The 18,763-nt window shown below is 44.7% G+C and overlaps 1 protein-coding gene across 4 annotated transcripts in view; it reads right to left on the bottom strand.

The window, feature by feature from the left end:
* Positions 1–4,290: 4,290 nt before the first annotated feature.
* LOC310675644 (uncharacterized protein) overlaps positions 4,291–18,763 on the bottom strand; it is a 66,542-nt gene continuing 52,069 nt past the window's right edge. For all 4 annotated transcript variants that reach the window (XM_083436616.1, XM_083436618.1, XM_083436617.1 and 1 more), the window contains exon 3: positions 4,291–7,548. In XM_083436616.1, coding sequence (XP_083292742.1) covers positions 6,224–7,548 — 1,325 coding nt within the window. In that variant the 3' untranslated portion in view covers positions 4,291–6,223. The remainder of the gene's footprint in view (positions 7,549–18,763) is intronic.

The following is an 18,763-nucleotide window of genomic DNA, read 5'->3' on the forward strand; positions in this document are numbered from 1 at the left end:
CATCCATGGCAGATGGCCGTCCGATCTCTGCTGAGAAACCTCCAAGGAAGGAGAGTCCACCACCTCCCAAGGGAGACCTTTCCCCTGCCCAACTGCTCTTAGATGTCCCTCAAGGCAGCGGGTCCTGAGTTCTAGCCCTGCTGAAATCATCTCACTGGCTGCCAAGGAGGAACCAAGCGAAGTTCAAAATAAATAAATCCTATTCTCATCATGAATAACCAAAACTTTCTTAAGCATGTTGCTATGCAAACACTCAATAGTATGCCATTTCCCCTTCCAGAAATGCTGAATTTCTAACTCAATGGACTAAAAATGGATGGTTGTTATGCTTAGGGAAGCTTTTAATATTTGATGGACTATTGTATTTTAATATTTTGTTGGAAGCCGGCCAGAGTAGCTGGGGAAACCCAGCCAGATGTGCGGGGTATGTATAAATAATAAAAATACTGCTGCTACTGCTGGGCAGATAGGCCTCCTTCTTCAAATGGTTTTGGGTTTTTGTCTGTGTCATTTTCAATTGTTATTGATATTAATGTTGTATTCTGAATTTTAGATCTTATGATTTATGTGGAAATTCGCCTTCAGTCCCCACTGGCAGCCCCAGCTAAGGCTGGGAGAGAAACCCCAGAGAGCTGTTGCTGCCAGTCAGTGTGGGGCGCCCTGAGGTAGATGGACCGATGGCCTGATTCATAATTCTGTCATTCTATGATCCTGGCAAGCTGGACTCTGGCCTGATTCACTGCAGCACAGTTGGGAGGAGAAGAGGAGGAGGAACAAGAACTTTTTGAGAATGTGCACCCGAATTGTTGTTGTTGTTGTTGTTGTTGTTGTTGTTGTTGTTGTTGTTGATATCCTGCCTTTCTCCCTGAGAGGGACTCAAGGCAGCTTACACTTAAGACAGAAACAAGGCAGCTTACACTTAAGACAGAAACAAGGCAGCTTACACTTAAGACAGAATTAACCTTCACCTCCAAAATGACTCCCAGGCTGTGCACCTGGTCTTTTAGGGGCAATTAACCCATTCAGGACCAGGGAGTCCCCCCTACCTGCCCGTCCCCCGAAAACAGGACTTCTGTCTTCTCGGGATTCAGCCTCAGTCTGTTAGCCACCATCCATAGTGATCCATAGCTGCCATTCATAGATGACGGCATCATGATCCTGGCAGTTTTCTGCTCAATTCCTTTGCTAAGGACCCCTAGCGTGACGTTTGCCTCTTTTGTAGCCGCCACATTCCGGGTCTTGACATCCTGATGCAGACAGAGGCTGGCTAAGATTATGATAGATGAAAAATAATTCGGGTTTTTTTTTGGGGGGGGTGTCCTCATCTCTGGCCTGGTTTGGCAGGCCCCCTTTGGCTAGGGGAATCCTGGACTGGCAGTGGCTCTGTCGCAGGAACCTCCCCCCACAATCATTCAGTTTGTACAAACTTGACACACACACACACTCACACACACACACACACACACACACACTACATACGAGGGGGAACTGAGGATGCCCAGCGGGTCAACTAGGGGAACCGCTGCTCCCCCCATGACCCAAATCAAGCCGGGAGCAAGAGCACCCGGCCACCAGTCCGACTGCCCAGCGGCGCTCCAGGGCTATGAAAACCCCGGAGCCAACGCAGGGAGAAGGAGGAGAGGAGAAGAGAGAGAAAGAGGAAGGAGAAAAAAGAGGCGAGCCCCAAACTTGCCATGCCACAGCCGCCACCACCAAGGACATGTAGGAATGTACCAGGAGGGCAAGGACACGTGGCGGAGCCCAGTCCAGACCCGAGCAGCCTACCCCACGGCAGCTAGCGTTACAAGACAGCAGGCCAGGGCCCAGAGGAAGACTGTGTGACAGAGGAGATCACAGAAGAGAAGACACTACTTCTGGGGGAAAAAATTAAAACAACTTTTTAAAAATAACTCCCTCCCCCCTTTTCAAAAAAGAAAAAGAAAAAAGAAGTCTCCCCGGATTCTTTGAAAAAAAATCTGGTAACCTTAGACTACAGAACCCTGGGGCTCCCTTTCAACTCTACTCTCCCCACCATCCACCCCGGAGCCTCGGCTTCTATTGCATTCGCTCAGGGGAGCAGAGGGCCAGAATGGATAGCCCACGACTGTCCTGTTCAAAGTGGGACAGGCTGGATCCCAGCAGCCGATCCCAGCTTCTCTTTGGATCCCAGAATGTCCCGTTGAAGGCGGCCACCTCTGCACTAGTCAGCAGGGTTGTGCCCAAGCCCGCTGGATGAGGGCCACAGTGGTTCCAGTCTAGGCCTGTGGGGCAACCCTCTGATGAGTCTGTGATTTTGGGTAAATTCTATGCCCCCCCCCAAGGAGCCCTGACCTTTGTCACATTTGCTCAGTCGAGCAGAAGGCCAGAATGAGGCCTCATCCATGCCAGGCACTCGGCTCCTGCTGCAGCGATCACTAACACCCAGAAGTCGGGAGGCAGCTGGCTCTGAGCCAAGCAGAGAGATGATGCAATCCTTTGTGCTTGCCCCCCCCCGAACCACCAGTTTGCAAACCTCAGTGGCCCCCCAGAGGGAGGAGATGGATGTACACAAGCCCTATCAAAGAAGGGCAGAAGGAGATCCCAGTGTATTCCATAGACTGATTTTCATTTTGCATTTCTAAAAAAACAGGGTTATGGTCTGATATTGTTCTTGGCAACACAGTGGTACCTTGGGTTACATACACTTCAGGTTACAGACTCCGCTAACCCAGAAATAGTGCTTCAGGTTAAGAACTTTGCTTCAGGGTGAGAACAGAAATCGTGCTCTGGCGGCGCGGCAGCAGCAGGAGGCCCCATTAGCTAAAGCGGTGCTTCAGGTTAAGAAAAGTTTCAGGTTAAGAACAGACTTCAGGAATGAATCAAGTACTTAACCTGAGTTACCACTGTATCTGTATTTTTCTTACCTTCAATTCTAATACTTTAGACACCCATATCGTATGGATTCTTGAACTGCTTTCGTATACATCAGAATGAAATGTGAATTCTCTATCTAACCAAGGTTTGGTTCTCCAAATATCTATCAAATTGAAATTGTCAACCAATTCAAAGAAAGTTTTTGGAAGTCTGCCCTCCTTAGTATCCTTTTTCCTAATTGTTCTGTCCATTTCCAATGACATCACTCTGTTCAGACCGCCCATCAAAATCATTTCTAGATCTGCAAATTCCATTAAATCATTCTCCAACTTTTTATAAAATTCTCATTTATTTTTCATTTGGAGCATACATTCCTATCAATAAATTTGTTTAGCCTTGCACCGCAACCTGTACCACTATGACTCTCCCTTGGTCGTTTTTTAATATTTGTATATTAAAAATTTTCACCGCATGGGCTTCAAGCAGGGACAGCCGCCAGGGTGTCAATGGTCCCAAGAGCGGCTGGTGTTTTATCCAAACTTTATACAAGACATTTCTTATAATATGGTTGTTGAAATCTGTATGGGCTTTGCTCTTATTGTAACCTAAATAGGTGTGTCATCCAAACCTATTATTGTAGCTTTCCAAATCTAAGATCTCTGTTCTTTCTAGGACTATCCGGTTATCTCTAATATTTTCTCATCATTTAATAATCTTCCATTCAACCTCCAACTTCTGTTTTTAATTTTATTATATTTTAGTTCCATCATTACCAGATTATGGTCTGATATCATTTTCGGGAGGATCTCAACTTTTCGTCGAAAAGGTATTACATTATTTGAAGTCTGGATTGCATCTGATTTTTTAGCATATGCATAGAAGGTATATTGTCTGTCCCTTATCTGTTTCTCTCTCCAAGCATCTTTTAAGTTCAGATCTTCTACCAATTGATTAAATGTTATTGGGAACTTCCCTCTTCTTGATGTTATGTCTCTCTCCGTTCTATCTAGAGCCAGGGATGTTACTCCGTTGAAGTCTCCCATGATGATCATACTGTCATTACTGTATTCTAATAGCTTATCTTCAAGGGTTTTTTTTTTCTTGAAGTTTGTTTTATTTCCACTTGGTGCGTATACCCCCACCAAAATTTTCTTCTCTGCCTTTTGTCAACTGTATTCCTAATATTCTTCCTTTGTCATCTTTAAGTGGTAATTTTGCATCTTTTTTGGTTTATATATATATATTCCTCTCTTTTTGGAAACATCTGAAGCTATGTATTCTGTTCCTAATTTCTTATCTATGAAAACTCTGTCATGTTTCTTAGCTATATGTGTTTCATTGAGACCAATGATGTCCCAATTTTTCTTTTTTAAGATTCGCTCACTTTTATTCCTTTTTACCTTATTGTTCAAACCATTGATGTTCCACGATATAATGTTCAAATTCATTAATCTTTATTAGACACAAAGTCAAATATCAACATCAAGTACGGAACTGCAATTAAGTACAATAATATAGTTGTGGGAAACTCTGCTTCTTTTCTTATCCTCCTGGACTTTCCTGTCCTTGTTCACTTTCTTCTCTTTCTTGAGCTGTACCCCCTCCCAAGCCTATTTTGTCTATTTTGTATTTCCGCCAAAATTTTCCAAATTCTGGGGATCTAAAAGTCTTTCTTCTATCTTTGTAGGTGAAGGAAATACCTTCAGGAAATTCCCACTTGTGTCTAATTTCATTTGTTTTCAAAACCTCTGTCAGAGTCCAAGCAGCTGCCAGGGTTGGAAGATGGCCCAGAGCAAAAGGAGGGGGGGTATCATGGAAACGCTCTCCCAGAATGTAGGTGAAAGGCCAAACTCCACAGAACTCAGACATGGTTGGCCAGCCTTTGAGTATTCAAGAGTGTAAGGGGGTTACAGGAAAAAGGACACAATTTGTCACAGAGTACGAAGAGAAGTTTCCTCCCACGTTGCATTTGTAGGATGAAACGTGACACTGAGAGCTTAGTTGCGTCATCATCGTAATGGCAACGAGCTTGCGGGAGAACTCCTGGTAATCTGTTCTTTTCTTGGAATAAAACCAACTTTATAAATGAACTGCACTCGTGCGAGACTCACTGCCATCACAACTTACTATCCCATCACAACTTACTATATACAATGGTTCTCTATATATACATACAGCGCCAGTGATTGACCCAGTTCTTCAAGCTATCCTATTAGCCGATCCCGCCCACAGAGGTATTTTCACTCTGAGAGATGGGGGTTGGGTGGGGGTTAGTGCTTACACGTCCCACATTTAATGTTTATTAAAAAATACTGAGTGCTGGGTGGATTCCTACAACAGTCTTAACAATACATGTATTCAATAAACATTGGCCACATGTTATAAAAGGAATACGGATTGTGTTCCCCCACCTTGATTTCTCCAGGCAACCAATATTTAAGATACTTAACTTGTGGTGCCCAGAATTGAACACAGTATTCAAGGTGGGGTCTGACCAAGGCAAAATAAAGTGGTACTATTCCTGCCCTTGATCTGATTCGGCCTTCTGCAACATTGGCCTCCGCTCCCCATTTGGTGTCATCTGCAAATGTGATGAGCAGCCCCTCAGTTTCTTCATCCAAGTCATTTATAAAGACGTTCAACAACAACGGGCCCAGGACAGAACCCTGCAGCACCCCAGGATGATGAGGAACCATGAAGGAGGACTGTTTGGGTTCGGTCACTCAAATCCACCTAACAGTTTCCTCATTCAGCCCACATTTTACTAGCTTCCACGTAAATATTTCATGGGGGAACTTTGTCAATAGCCTTACTGAAATCAAGATGCCTTATTTCCACAGCTGTCCCCTGACCAACAAAGTTTGTAACTCCATCCATAAAAAGGGGAGGAGAGATTTCTCTGGCTGGACTTGTTTTTGAGAAAGCCATGCTTTCATCCTGTATGTTTATATTGTGAAATCTTCAGACGAAGGGCACATAAATTTTAAAAATGATTATAAATGAGGATATTGACAAGCTGGAACATGTGCAAAGGAGGGCGATTTATGTCTTTATTTAATTTGTATAATACTTGACCCAGTGGTGCTGAATAAAATATTGGTGGTGGGTCAGGTAAGGTCTGCCTTGCACAATCAAACACATGATGCATGCAGGCCATTAGAATGGCAATGCCTACTAACTTGGGTGGTGGCCCCCTCAAATGTTTTATTGGGGGGGGCAAAAAACCCTCAGCGTCTAAAGATTGACTCCTGTTGCCACGTGTCAGGACGGTTACAACATAAAACAAAAACACAATATAAAAATACAAAATACACATATGTAACTCTCTTCTCACATTTTTAAAAAGTGCAGCTTTCCTTGTCTCCTAAAGCTATATAATGAAGGATGTCTCCCCAATATGAACTCTTTGATGGCAAGTGAGAGAGTAGCTCCGACTAAAGCTCTTTCCACATTCCACACACTGATAGGGTTTCTCCCCTGTATGGGTTCTTTGATGGGAAGTGAGATAGTGGCTGTGACTGAAGCTCTTTCCACATTCTGCACACTGATAGGGTTTCTCCCCTGTATGAATTCTTTGATGGGAAGTAAGATCATTACTCTGAATGAAGCTCTTTCCACATTCCATGCACTGATAGGGTTTTTCCCCTGTATGAATTCTTTGATGGGAAGTGAGAGAGGAGCTCTGCCTGAAGCTCTTTCCACATTCAAAGCACTGATATGGTTTCTCCCCTGTATGAATTCTCTGATGGGAAGTGAGAGAGGTCTTCATACTGAAGCTCTTTCCACATTCCATGCACTGATATGGTTTCTCCCCAGTATGAATTTTTTTATGGGAATTGAGATCAGACCTCTGACTGAAGCTCTTTCCACATTCCATGCACTGATAGGGTTTCTCGCCTGTATGAATTCTTTGATGGGAAGTGAGAGAGGAGCTCCTACTGAAGCTCTTTCCACATTCCATGCACTCATAAGGTTTCTCCCCTGTATGAATTCTTTGATGGGAAGTGAGATGGCAGCTCATACTGAAGCTCTTTCCACATTCCACACACTGATAGGGTTTCTCCCCTGTATGAATTCTTTGATGGGAAGTCACACTTTGGCTGTGACTGAAGCTCTTTCCACATTCCATGCACTGATAGGGTTTCTCCCCTGTATGAATTAGTTGATGGGAAGTGAGATGACCACTCTTCCTGAAGCTCTTTCCACATTCCATGCACTGAAAGGGTTTCTCCCCAGTATGAATTTTTTGGTGGGAATTGAGATCAGAGCTCTGACTGAAGCTCTTTCCACATTCCATGCACTGATAGGGTTTCTCCCCTGTATGAATTCTTTGATGGGAAGTGAGAGAGGCCTTCATACTGAAGCTCTTTCCACATTCAATGCACTGATAGGGTTTCTCCCCTGTATGGGTTCTTTGATGGGAAGTGAGATTAGAGCTCTGACTGAAGCTCTTTCCGCATTCCACACACTGATAGGGTTTCTCCCCTGTATGAATTCTTTGATGGGAAGTGAGAGAGGAGTTCTGACTGAAGCTCTTTCCACATTCCATGCACTGATAGTGTTTCTTTCCATTGAGATTTCTTTGTTGGGAACTGGAATGGGAGCTCCCTCCACACTCCAAATTCTTATGTGGCTTCTCCTCTCTGGGGATTTTGTCGTGTTCATGCTTTTTCTCGATCTGCAATTCATCACAATCTGCAATGGAGACAAAAAGAGATTTGAGCCTCAGGAACAAATGAAGAACTGAAGGGAGTTGGGTGTGTGTTCATTGCCTTTGTTGTTTGTCATTAACCAACGTATTTATTATTAGATTCTGATGGGTTGTTGAATGTTGCTTTGTTTGATATACAGTAGTGGTCAAAATTGTGGAAGCCTTTTGAGGGAAGGTGTATTTCAGAGGTTTGATGGCTCATAACACCACTTTTTTGGGAGGGAGGCTCATTTAATTTCATTGTACACAGGTTGTACAATGACAATAAAAGTATTATTTATAATATTGTGAAATTATTTATCAATGGAATGATAATTTAATCAAGAATGTAATGCAACAAAGTTTGTTCAGTTATCTGTATTTGTCAGGCTGGAGCCAACAAGCGAGCAACAGCAGCTGCCAGACTTGAATGGCTGCCCAGGGGACGAAGGGAGGATTGTTATGGGAAAAACAGAGGAAAGTACGGGGGGGGTCACAGCCCAGAGAAATACAGGAGATATCAGACAATAGCTTGTCTGGGCCAGTTTCCAAGCCCCTCAGAGTGCAGGAACGCAGAAGAGAAGGGGTACAAGAAAAGGGGAAATTGACATCATAGAAGCGACAGAAGAGATTCGTCTTCACGCGTTGTTTCTGGAGGAAGAGGAACAACGCTGAGGATTTAGTTGAGTCATCATAAGGGTAGCCATAAGTCATGGGGGCAGAGAGGTCCGGACAAGAGGCAAGTTTTTACAGAAATAAAACCAACATTTAATTGAATGTACGTGTTCAAGTCTTGCTGCCACTACAGCATGACTCAACTCAACTGCTGCTGAGAACAAAAGCCCATCAGATAATTAAGCAAGGATGGCTGGAAAGTGACAGCAGCAGCAGCCCGTGAAAATGCAAGCCGGGCAAGGAGCGGCAATTGTGGAGGCTCCAACGGCCGTGGATCCTACACAATTTCTCTGGGCAGAGAATCAAGAATTAAAGATATTAGCACTACTAGAAGGAGTGACGGGAGAACAGGCAAGAGAGCTCTCTGACTTATCCAGTAGGCAAACTGCAAAAAACCTAGCCCCCCTCCCCCACACTTGAATGGGAATAGTGCAGCGTATGACTCCTTCCGAGCCTCCTGCTTATATTGCCTACGTCTTAAAGGGGAAGAATACAGAGATGATGAAGCAAGAATAGCCACGAGTGTGGGGCTTCGGGGGGCGGTGGCTAGACAGTAGATTACGCCTTACCTGATGTCAATGACCACGTGCTCACTAATTTACCTGCCTTTTTGAAGCTCTTGGACAACATATTCAGGAATCCCGCACAATAGGCGTAGTTGGAACAGGAGTTTCTGAACCTCAGGCAAGGAAAGGGGACAGTAGCACAGTATTGGTCCAGTTTTATGATGCACGTGTTCAGTTTCTGTTAATTGATTCTCATGAAAACTTACAGATTCTGGCTTTACACAATTAACTCAAGGCAGTGTCAATTTACTCTTGGCAGAAAGCCAAGGTCTGCTTGACCTAGAAACTACTTACTCTGATTGGTTAACGACCAGCACTCAACTCTGTTATCTAGGAATGCTTGCTCAGTTTGGGTTAGGTGTGTTAGGAGTAGGAGTGCTGTGTATGGTTAAGAGAGAGAGAGAGAGAGAGAGAGAAAGAAAGGATTTATTTTGCTTTGTTTTGTATGCAGAAACTCTGCTGGTTTCTTTTCCCTTTTAATAAATCCTGTAAATAGTTATTCTGAGTCTAGCTGACTAGTCATTTCCACCTCAACTAGCTTCTTTGCTGTGCAGGAAAACTCTGCTACGTTTGGGCTAAAGCCATTAGAGCTATGCCTGACACTTCAAAGTTCCATGAGGTTATGGGTATTGTGCTGCCAGCCTGAGTTGTGGTGGTGTCAGCATCAACGGTGTTGGTTCCAGTAGTTCCAGAAGTTGTTGTTCCTGTTGGTGCAGCAGATGGACATTGGCTGGTTCCTGACTGTTGTGAGCTGGTGACACAGTGGACACAAGGACAACAGCCGCAGCGTGTGAATGCTGGTTGCTGTGGTTCCTGTTTTCTCTCTCGGTGGTCGTGAGTAGCTGGTTCCAGGTTCTAGGGACATCGCTCTCAAGATGGCCTCACAACCAGTTCAGATGGCTTTTGAGCGTCTGAATGACTCCAATTACTTGCTGTGGTCGGAACGCATGCAGGCAGTGCTGCAGAGGGATCGTCTCTGGCAAGTGGTGAGTAAGTTTCCTGCGAAGCCTGATGATGAAGACCTCGATAAAGATCAAAGAGCAAGGGCCACAATTGTCTTGGGGCTGGAAGATTCTCAGTTGCCGTATGTGAGGGGAATCAAGACAGCTAGAGGTGTGTGGCAAGCACTTAAAGAACTCCATGTGCATGAGACAGCGGTTTCCAAGCTGTCCATTCGCAAGGCATTGTACAAGGCAATGTTACAGCCTGGGGTTAAAATGCAGGAACACCTACACAGTTTACAGTTAAAGTTTACTGCGCTACAGGAAAGAGACTGTGTGTTAGACCAGCAGGAGAAGGTGGCTATTATTTTGAGTTCTCTCCCGGAAAGCTGGGATAATTTAGTTTTGTCTCTAGAAGGTTTACAGGAGCGTGATTTATCAGTCAGCTATGTTACTGGGCGTTTGATTGAAGAATGGCAGAAGAGGCAAGAAAGGTCGTTTGCTACTTCCGAGTTGAGCGCCAGCGATCATGGCGGCCCCCTGCTGAGCACCGGAGGGGGAGCTCCGGAAAAAACAGGGTTCTACCGCTACGGCGACGTGGTGAACCCCTGAAAACGTAGGCGGAGGAAGCCTACGTCCGTGGGACTCGGCGGGCACCAACAGCGATCCCCTAAAACGTTTCTGGGGCTCAGGAAGAGCTCCGGAGTGTGGAGGGGGTAACGCGGTGCTGACAGTCAATCGCTTCTTTTTCGGAGAGACGTCGCACAGCCGTGATCGGAGGAGCGCTCAACTTCTTCTTGGGACAAATTGGATTATAAAAGAACTTTCCGTGAGTAGGAGAATTACAAATTTTAAAAGGGAAAGAAACAAATTAAGGAACTTTTGGATTTGGCAAGTTAAAAAAGCAAGCTAAATTAGAACCGAAGCGGTAAGGTTTAACCAAGAAGTCAGCCTTCTGCTCTGTATATAGCTGGAAACAAAGACTTTTGCGTGCCAAACCTTTAAAAGTGCTTTTGAAGAAACGGAATCTGGCGTTTTGATAAGGATCTTTTACCCCCCTAAGTGGCAGGGAAAAGGGGGGGAAGGACTGGAAACTATATTGCCTGCGTAAGAAAGAGCTGACTGTGGGGGAACCACCGCCCGGCGCGCCCGGAACCACCGCCCGGTGCGCCCAGCTCTGATCCGTCAATCTGAAAACACAGGGTAAAGGAGGGACTGCGGAGAGAGACTCTGAGATTTTAAGCTCTGCAAACTGGATTATACTGTTAAAAGCTGAGACTGTTTAAGTCTTGTTACTGGCAGGAATTAGCTGCAAAGTTGCTGAGAAGGAGAAGGAGAAGACGGGAGACATTGTTCCCAGGGGCTATTGTATCCCCCTGGTGGACAAAAGGACTGTTACAAAGACTGATACAAAGAAACAGAAAGCAACTGGGAATTTTCCACTGTTTGGTTTTAAAATCTGACAGCTTGCTGTAGCTGGGAAAGTGACTGGGGACTTTCCACTGTTTTGACTTCAAGTCTGACAGCTAGCCTCAGCTGAGAGTGACCTTGAAATAAGTTGCTGTGGTATGGCAAGTGATAAGGGAAAACTAGACCAGCTGCAGGAGAAGACTACAAGATCTGGGAAAACCTTTTACTCAGGAAGAAGAGCCTCTATACCAGACCCAATTGGAGGTGCATCTGTACAACCTAAACCAAAAGCTATGTCTTCAACTGAGGACCTTTTTAATACAGGATTTGCAATACGAAAGGATTGGCAAGTGGTGAGTAAGTTTCCTGCGAAGCCTGATGATGAAGACGTCGATAAAGATCAAAGAGCAAGGGCCACAATTGTCTTGGGGCTGGAAGATTCCCAGTTGCCGTATGTGAGGGGAATCAAGACAGCTAGAGGTGTGTGGCAAGCACTTAAAGAACTCCATGTGCATGAGACAGCTGTTTCCAAGCTGTCCATTCGCATGGCATTGTACAAGGCAATGTTACAGCCTGGGGTTACAATGCAGGAACACCTACACAGTTTACAGTTAAAGTTTACTGCACTACAGGAAAGAGACTGTGCGTTAGACCAGCAGGAGAAGGTGGCTATTATTTTGAGTTCTCTCCCGGAAAGCTGGGATAATTTAGTTTTGTCTCTAGAAGGTTTACAGGAGCGTGATTTATCAGTCAGCTATGTTACTGGGCGTTTGATTGAAGAATGGCAGAAGAGGCAAGAAAGGTCGTTTGCTGCAGAGGCTTCTACAGGCGGGCGGTTTGGAAAGAGTTCTCATGCCGTGCCAGAGGTGACGCAAAAGCAGCGTACCGGTGAGGAGTCAGCGTTTGCTGTTAGGCGTTGTTTCCGATGTGGGTCTTCAGCGCATCTAAAACAACAATGTCCGGAGTTGGTCAAGTCTCAGTGGCCGGTGCAGGACCAGAGACGAGATCAGCAGCAGCAGCAGCGTAAAAAGAAATTCTTCAAACGAAAATAGTCGGCTCAGCTGGTGACCACAGAGGTCAAGATTGCTGATGAGAAACAAGCTGTCTGGGTGGTCGATTCGGAAGCGTCTCGCCACATCGTAAATTCAGATGAATTGTTTGTTTCCAAGAACTCAGCACAGCGCAGCCAGGTGACTCTAGCAGACGGAAGTACTTCCGAAGTGATTTCGGGGGGTGCAGTTTTTGTTTCTTGTCTTCGTGAATGCCTGCAAAATGTACTTTGTGTACCTTCATTAAGGAGCAATCTGATGTCTGTGGATTGTTTGCTAAAAGCTGGGTTTAAAGTGTATTTTGAAGGAGACAGTTGCATTATTAAGAAGGCTGGTGAGATTTTAGGCACTGCTAAGTCAGAGGGAGGCTTGTTTTGGCTTAAAGCAGGATCTCAAGTTGCAGCAGTGGTCAGTAAATCTCAGCCTGCAGTGAATAACAAAGCTATACATGACAACTGTGTGCACTTATTGCATAGGAAAATGGGGCATGCTGGCTGGAAAAGTGTACTAAAAATGTCTGAATTGGCTGATGGGGGTGATTTAAAGAGTTGTAACAAGTACCTTGATTGTAATGTTTGTAAAAAGGTTAAAACCCACAGAGTCTCTTACCCCAGAAGTGACAGAGTTACTGAGTCACCGCTACAGCTAGTTCACATGGACGTAATTGGTCCATTTCCTGTAAGCAGGGGTGGATCGCATTTTTCATTAACAATTGTGGATGACGCCATGCGTTACTCTTGGGTTTTCCCCATGAAGAATAAGGGTGACGTGTTCACTAAGTTTAAAGGCTGGGTGGCATCTGTGGAAAGATTTCTGTCCATTAAACTCAAAAGGATTCAGACGGACAGAGGTGGCGAATTTATGTCAAATGCTTTTAGAGATTGGTTACAAAAGCGTGGCATTGGGCATAGAAAAACGAACGCTTTTCCCCCAGAGGAGAATGGCGTTGCAGAGCGAAAACACAGATCTTTACAAGATATGATGTTTGCCACGCTTGATGATGCTGATTTGCCCATGTCTTATTGGGGGGAGAGCATGCTCACCGCGTGTTATCTCCAAAATAGGCTCTTTCATCAAACAATAGGTACAACTCCGTACTTTAAATTGTTTCTCAAAAAACCCAAAATTGACCATTTGCATGTGTTTGGATCAAAAGCCTGGGTATTAATTCCAAAACAAATGAGAAAGAAGGGAGATCCTAAGACCAAACTGTTAGTGTTTGTGGGTTACCAGGAGCTGGGAAAAGGTTCCGCTTTGCTGAAGGGACAAATGGCATTGTGATCTCCAGGAATGCCAATTTTTGTGAACATAGTGGCTGGGAGAGACTACATGCCAATACTGAGGTTTGGTTTGAACCTTCTCAGGAGCTTCATGACTCTGAAGGTAAACACAGAGAATCAGAGTCTGAGGGGGAAGAAAGTTCAGATAAGAGCTCTCAAGAAAGTGGAATTAGCCAGAGACCAGTTGCTAAGCAACAAAAGAGAGGTCGTAGTTCTGAGGAGGAAAGTGGGTCAGAAGAAAAATTTTCTCCCAGAAGATCTAAAAGACAAAACAAAGGAGTGCCTCCGGTGCGTTTTTCTCCGGATACTGCAAATGTGTTTAGTGTAATTGCAGAGCCCAAGAGTTTCCAGGAGGTGTTAAAGTTACCAAAAGAGGAGGCAGAGCTCTGGAAACAGGCAATGGAGGAAGAGATGTCCTCTCTGAATGAGCACAAGGTCTTTACACCAGTAGGGGGCAAAGATTGTAGGCTGCAGGTGGGTGTACAAACTTAAACCTCTGGTGACAGGAAAGTACAAATACAAAGCTCGTTTAGTGGCTCAAGGATACTCTCAGAGGCCTGGAAAAGATTATGAGGAGATTTATTCCCCTATTGCTAAGGGGGAAAGTGTAAGGCTGATTCTAACGCTTGGAGCAAAAAGAAAACTCCTGTTAAACCATTTTGATATCCAGACTGCATATTTACATGCATCAATATCAGAAGACCTGTATCTAGCCGAACCGCCTGGTTATGAGACAGGTTCCAATAGAGTGTTGAAATTAAACAAAGCTCTATATGGTCTCAAACAGGCTGCAAGATCTTGGAACAAATGTTTCCATGAGGCCTTAGTGTCATTTGGTTTCAAGCAAAGTACAGCTGACAATTGTGTTTATGTACGTGGTACAGGCAGTGATCAAGAGTTTTGTCTGATTTATGTAGATGATGTATTGTATGCTTGCAAAACTGATAAACAAACCAAAAGGTTTGCCAAGCAATTGTCCAGTAAGTTCAAAATGAAAGACTTAGGCCCGGTTACGACATATCTAGGGTTGGACGTGTGCTGGGCCCAAGATGGCAGCTGCCTGCAAAGTCAGCAGAACAAAGTTAAACAACTACTGACTACATACAGGATGCAGGATTGCAAAGGGGCAGTGGCGCCTATGGATCCAGGTTTCATAAAAACACTTCATATAGATGAGAGTCCTGAACTTGAACATCCTGATGTATATCATCCTGTAATTGGAAGTTTATTGTATCTAGCACAGTGGTCCAGACCTGATATTAGCTACGCAGTAGGCATATTAAGTAGATTGGTCTCAAAACCCACACTAAATGCCTGGAAAGGGGTAAAACAAGTTCTGAGATACCTCAAACAGACAATTGGCTATATGTTACAATTAAATTCTTCAGAGGATGAAATGTTGAGTTGTTACTGTGATAGTGACTGGGGAAATTTGCCAGATAGAAAATCTGTCACAGGACTAGTCATAATGGTCGGTGGAGCTTTAATCAGCTGGTGGTCACGCAAGCAAGACATTGTAAGTGTGTCATCAACGGAATCCGAGTACGCCGCATTGAGTGAATTGTGCAACGAGGTGATTTATTTCAAGCATTTGTTAGCAGATTTAAATGTAAATTGTGGAGAACCAGTACGAGTTTACATTGATCATCAGGCTTGTATAACCTTAAGTAAGACACAGGGTTTCAAATCACGTTCCAAACATATCTCTGTAAAATACCAAAATGTACGTTGCTGTGTACAAGACAATATAATCACATGTACTTATGTATCAAGTGAAGAAAATGTAGCAGATGTATTAACTAAACCATTGGCAAAGATAAAGAACAAGCAAATGTGCAAGAGTTTAGGTTTGCTGGAAAAATAATCTCCTATATAGGTGTTATTTGATGTTAATTGTCCAGCAGAATCTGTGAGGGGGTGTTCAGTTTCTGTTAATTGATTCTCATGAAAACTTACAGATTCTGCAGTATAAGTAATTCAGAGACGTGTTCTGTGAAAAGGAGGCAGATAGGCTACCCCCGCACAGGCCTTATGACTGCAAAATAGACCTGAGATACCCACCAGCTGCCTCTACTCCATGTTGGAAGCGGAGTTAGCCAAAGTGAGGGAATTTCTGCAGAAGAATTTGGAGCAGGGGTTCTTACAGCCGATGAAGACACCGGGAGGAGCTCCAGTCTTCTTTGGGAATAAGAAAGACACTTCAGAGAAAAGGCTTGTTGTAGACTATAGGAAAACCAACCAGCGCATGATTCCCAGACGTTGCCCATTTCCGCAGATTGGGGATCTACTGGAGAGGTTGAGGTTGGTGAAAATTTTCACGAAACTGGACCAGAGGTGGGCTTACAATCTGATACGGGTGAGACAAGGTAATGAATGGAAGGCGGATTTTAACACAAGGTATGGGACCTTCAAGTAGTTCGTGATGCTGTTTGGACTACAGTTGGGCACAGCCACCTTCCAGGCATTCATCAATCACATGCTGTCAGATCTTTTGGACAAATCAGTTTTGTCGTACCTCAACGATCTTTTGATCTACTCAAGAGAGCCCAAAAGAACACGTACAACATGTGAAAGAGGTGCTACAACAGCTGAGGGAACACCGACTATATGCAAAGTTGGAAAAATGCCAATTTCACATGACAGAAGTGGAGTTCTTGGGCTACAGAATCACCCTGGAGGGGGTGCACATGGACCCAGCAAAGGTGCAGGCGGTAGTGTCATGGCAAGAACCCAGGACACGAAAGGATGTGCAAAGGTTCTTAGGATTTGCCAACTACAGAAATTTATACATCGGTACTCTGGACTCAAGGCACCGATGACAGACTGAGAGGCAAACAACCATTCCGGTGGACAGAAGAAGCGTGGAAAGCCTTCGAGAAGCTCAAGACCATGTTCGCTGAGGGAAAGTATTTAGCACGCCTAGACCCGCACAGGCCGATGATCGTGGAGACAGATGCATCTGACAAGGTGCTCAGGGCAATGCTACTCCAGACAGGTGAAAAAGGGGAGCTGAGACCACGCGCCTTTCACTCACGGAAACTAAACCCATTGGAACAGAACTACACAATACGGGAACAAGAGTTGCTGGCCGTCAAGGATGCCCTGCAAACGTGGCACCATTTCCTAGAGGGAGCACAGCACCAAGTGGAAGTACACACTGACCACAAAAAACTGGAATACTGGCAGACAGCCAGGCACCTGAACCAATGACAAGTTAGGTGGGCGAAATTCTTTGCCAGATTCAACTATAGAATAAAGTATGTGCTGGGGTCACAGAATCAGGGAGCAGGTGCGTGGTCCAGGAAGCCAAAATACTTCGGAACTGAAACCGTGCCGGAACAGAGACTGATCCTCAATCCTGAGCAACTGCGACTGGCAGCGATGATGGCCAAGTTTCTGAATCATAGAATCATAGAATCATAGAATCATAGAATCATAGAGTTGGAAGAGACCACAAGGGTCATCGAGTCCAACCCCCTGCCAAGCAGGAAACACCATCAGAGCACTCCTGACATATGGTTGTCAAGCCTCTGCTTAAAGACCTCCAAAGAAGGAGACTCCACCACACTCCTTGGCAGCAAATTCCACTGTCGAACAGCTCTTACTGTCAGGAAGTTCTTCCTAATGTTTAGGTGGAATCTTCTTTCTTGTAGTTTGTATCCATTGCTCCGTGTCCGCTTCTCTGGAGCAGCAGAAAACAACCTTTCTCCCTCCTCTCTGTGACATCCTTTTATATATTTGAACATGGCTATCATATCACCCCTTAACCTCCTCTTCTCCAGGCTAAACATGCCCAGCTCCCTTAGCCGATCCTCATAAGGCATTGTTTCCAGGCCTTTGACCATTTTGGTTGCCCTCCTCTGTACACGTTCTAGTTTGTCAGTGTCCTTCTTGAACTGTGGTGCCCAGAACTGGACACAGTACTCCAGGTGAGGTCTGACCAGAGCAGAATACAGTGGCACTATAACTTCCCTTGATCTAGATGCTATACTCCTATTGATGCAGCCCAGAATTGCATTGGCTTTTTTAGCTGCCGCGTCACACTGTTGGCTCATGTTAAGTTTGTGGTCAACCAAGACTCCTAGATCCTTTTCACATGTACTGCTCTCAAGCCAGGTGTCACCCATCTTGTATTTGTGCCTCTCATTTTTTTTGCCCAAGTGCAATACTTTACATTTCTCCCTGTTAAAATTCATCTTGTTTGTTTTGGCCCAGTTCTCTAATCTGTCAAGGTCGTTTTGAAGTGTGATCCTGTCTTCTGGGGTGTTAGCCACCCCTCCCAGTTTGGTGTCATCTGCAAATTTGATCAGGATGCCCTTGAGTCCATCATCCAAGTCGTTGATAAAGATGTTGAATAAGACCGGGCCCAAGACAGAACCCTGTGGCACCCCACTAGTCACTCTTCTCCAGGATGAAGAGGAACCATTGATGAGCACCCTTTGGGTCCGGTCAGTCAGCCAGTTACAAATCCACTGAGTGGTAGCATAGTCAAGACCGCATTTTACCAGCTTCTTTACAAGAATATCATGGGGCACCTTGTCAAATGCCTTGCTGAAATCAAGGTAGACTACATCCACTGCGTTCCCTTCATCTACCAGGCTTGTAATTCTGTCAAAAAATGAGATCAGGTTAGTCTGACATGACTTATTTTTCAGAAATCCATGCTGACTATTGGTGATCACAGCATTCCTTTCTAGGTGCTCACAGATTGTTTGCTTAATGATCTGCTCCAGAATCTTCCCTGGTATTGATGTTAGACTGACTGGGCGGTAATTATTTGGGTCCTCTCTTTTCCCCTTTTTGAAAATAGGGACAACATTTGCCCTCCTCCAGTCCGCCGGGACTTCGCCTGTTCTCCAGGAATTCTCAAAGATGACTGCCAGTGGTTCTGAGATCACATCTGCCAGTTCTTTTAATACTCTTGGATGCAGTTCATCTGGCCCTTGAGACTTGAATACATCTAAACTAGCCAAGTATTCTTGTACTATCTCCTTAGTTATTCTGGGCTGTGTTTCCTCTGCTGAATCATTTCCTCCAAATTCTTCAGGTCGGGCATTGTTTTCTTTATCGGAGAAGACTGAGGCAAAGAAGGTATTGAGGAGTTCAGCCCTTTCTGTGTCCCCTGTTTGCATTTCACCATCTTCTCCTCTGAGTGACCCCACTGTTTCTTTGTTCTTCCTTTTGCTACGAACATACCCATAGAAGCCTTTTTTGTTGCTTTTAACCTCTCTAGCAAGCCTGAGTTCATTCTGTGCTTTAGCTTTTCTGACTTTGTGTCTACACGTGCTGGCTATTTGTT

The sequence above is a fragment of the Podarcis tiliguerta genome (genome assembly GCF_965153285.1).
Source record: "Podarcis tiliguerta genome assembly, chromosome: 4".
In the NCBI taxonomy this organism is placed as follows: domain Eukaryota; kingdom Metazoa; phylum Chordata; class Lepidosauria; order Squamata; family Lacertidae; genus Podarcis; species Podarcis tiliguerta.